This window comes from Triticum urartu, chromosome 2 (assembly GCF_003073215.2).
Source record: "Triticum urartu cultivar G1812 chromosome 2, Tu2.1, whole genome shotgun sequence".
Taxonomy (NCBI): domain Eukaryota; kingdom Viridiplantae; phylum Streptophyta; class Magnoliopsida; order Poales; family Poaceae; genus Triticum; species Triticum urartu.
Genome location: NC_053023.1, coordinates 737,475,304 through 737,478,074, shown reverse-complemented (window position 1 = coordinate 737,478,074; position 2,771 = coordinate 737,475,304). Strand labels below are relative to the sequence as shown.

The window sequence follows — 2,771 nt, the reverse complement described above, 5'->3', positions numbered from 1 at the left end:
ACATGTGGGTCACTGCCATGCTGGCATGCTACATGGGCAGGGCGTACACCCGAATACGGAAGGAGGCACCGTATTTGCACGACCGAACAAGTTGCAGCACCAGTTTCATGTATTTTATAAGTTTAGGCATCAAAGTGACCGTGATGGACAAGTTAAGGCACCTTCAATGTATTAAACTCTTTTTAAAAGCATTTTGAAGTGCTGATTTTGTCTTTTTGCCACAATTTCTAAGAATGTCATTTTATGATGAAATTTTGCAAGCATTAAAAACACTCATCGAAGGTCATCACAACAAAAATTCAGAATTTTTTGAATTCTTTTATATTTTTCTTTGGATTTTATTATTCATCACGAGTTTAAATGAGCTCACGAGCAGAAGATGACTTTTGCAAATTTCCCCTGTTTCCCTACCAGTGGATGTCTACGGTAGTTTTTCTCCTTGCAGGGGGCTTTGACGGTTGGATGAACTCTTCATTATTCATGTTGGCTGGATTAACATTGTGTTACCCCAGATCCAATGGCATGGTAGTACGCTCTGCAATTTAGTATAAGCCACCGGTTGGACGTACTCACCTGCTATGCTTGGCCCCTAAATTCCATCCACCACGTTATTAAATCTGTACCAATCGTATGTACCGTGGTACTGGTATGTACCTACTGTACTGTATAAAGTCTGTACCAATCGTCTGTATGTACAGCACAGGGCATGTATTGTACTTGTTTTACTCGCTACGGTTTACCAGCGTCCAGCAGTGTATTGTGGTATGTACTGTACCTATGTGGTACTGACAAAACTTGTTTCAAAGAAAACTCCACTGATAAACTTACTTGCTATCCTCACCGGAAAATCTGTAGGCAAACATCTTAAGCAACCTCTTCAACTGAATCACCAGAAAAGGTTAGAATAAGCCACTAAAATTTTAAGGGCAGCAATCGCGCACACAGAGAAAAGGAGAGCTGAAGCAGCCTTGTATTCATTCAGTTGAAACCATATGTAAATCACATTAGCACATAAATAACACACCCTCCATTCCAAATTATAAGACATTATAACTATTTTTTCAATCAGATGGACATAGACGCGTTTTAGCGTATCTGTTCACTCGTTTCGGTCCGTATGTAGTCCATATTTGAAATATCCAAAGCATCCTATATTTCGGAACGGAAGTAGTTCATGCACCATATGTCTGTTCCCATCCAGATTACAAATATGTACAGGCATTACTCTACTGCATAACATATTGTTATTCTGACTTTCCCTGAACATTTCCATGCAAACTGTAAATCTGTACATGTATTTACAAAACCTGAGGACCCTAGGGTGCTCACACAGGGTCTCTCTGTCAGGCTGCTCCATCCATGATCAGCCACATCCTAGGACAAGGAACATCCTCTGCATGAACCAACAACAACAAGCCATGCGTCAACGCTCCCAGAAAGAAAAAAACAGTCATGAGCAAGTCATCGTCAACGGCTCAAAGTTATTTTACATGGGAATCATAGGCATCGAAGATGTTGTCCAGCGTGACGAGAGGCAGCTTCTCGATGTACGTGAAGAGGCGCCTGATGTTCTCCCTCGTCACCGTCGCCATGTCGACGACGTCGCGCTGGTCGGTGAGCATCCATAGATCGCCGGAGTTTACTCTCTTGAGGCTGTCTCGGCAGAAGGGGCATGACTGAGATCTCGAGCGCCTGAAACCACGATAAACACAGGGTTCAGTGACCACAGCAGTCATTTGGCAGCGGACAGTTTTTGCGAAATGTAATTTTTCATTTGCAGAGAAAGCTCCTCTGCTCATGCTCTGAAGGTACAAACTGGTAAACAAATTGTTTGAGGAGCTATGAATCAGTTAGTTTGGGGCATTCCTTCTTCGTCTAGCTGATAAGGAATCCCATGTAGTCATTCTAGCAGCAGAGTTTCAAAGCTCTGCGGCAACCATTCTAGCAGAACCAGACTGCAACTTATTTTTACAGCATAAAACCACAATATTTTCACTTGCGTCACGTGTACGCGGTGAATTTAACTTGTAAATTTTTCGAGAAACAACTAATTTTGTAAATTTCTAATGCTTAACAATAATAGTAAGTGATACTCCAGTAAGAAAGTCAGGCCTCGTAAGAACCAAGGACAAAACTGGAAGCTGCAGAGGTTGCTGCATAGTATTTTCCATAAATGATGCTCACGCGGCCATCTTAATTACTCATAGCAGTGCACTGCCATCTGAATAAAGAGGCTCTGGTGGCGACTGCTGAAGCACTTAAGAACACCAGAATGAAGTGTCGACTAAGCTACCTCTGAAGCTCGCATTAAACCAAGGACCAAACATGTTTGCTATGGTTGAAGTGAACTGAACATGGTAGAAAAATAGAAGAATCACGCGACGGTATCAGGTTCTTGTTCTCGCTCACCATTGACGGTAGCACTTGATGCACATGTCATGGCTGCAGTTGGGCAGCACGACCCTGCTGTTGAGCTCCATGCAGATCCCGCACTCCTCCTCTATCTCGGCGTCGATCTCGGAGACCGGCCTCTTGCTGTCCTCTGGCTCGTCTCTCCTCCTGTATCGCTCTGAGCACGCCGCCCTCTGCCTCCGGTCGTCGGAGTCGCTTATCCCGTGCTCCAGTTGCATGAGGGAGGGGAATATCACAGCTGCAGACGGACAGAGAATGGGCATCACTACAGTACACAAGTTCAACCCAAACAAGGCTGACAGCGAGAACATCTGCTGTTCTTTTCAGCTATTTATAGAGCAGCATTTACCGTAGAATTC

General features: G+C 43.9%; 1 protein-coding gene across 1 annotated transcript; it reads right to left on the bottom strand.

Annotated features, from left to right (window-relative positions):
- Nucleotides 1–1,127: 1,127 nt before the first annotated feature.
- Nucleotides 1,128–2,765, bottom strand: LOC125534532 (E3 ubiquitin-protein ligase AIRP2-like; the record flags this gene model as incomplete). The annotated part of the gene is made up of 4 exons (XM_048697729.1): nucleotides 1,128–1,393; nucleotides 1,491–1,692; nucleotides 2,410–2,650; nucleotides 2,762–2,765. Coding segments are annotated over 4 exons (477 nt in total), but the record flags the coding sequence as incomplete, so codon positions are not given.
- Nucleotides 2,766–2,771: the final 6 nt, after the last annotated feature.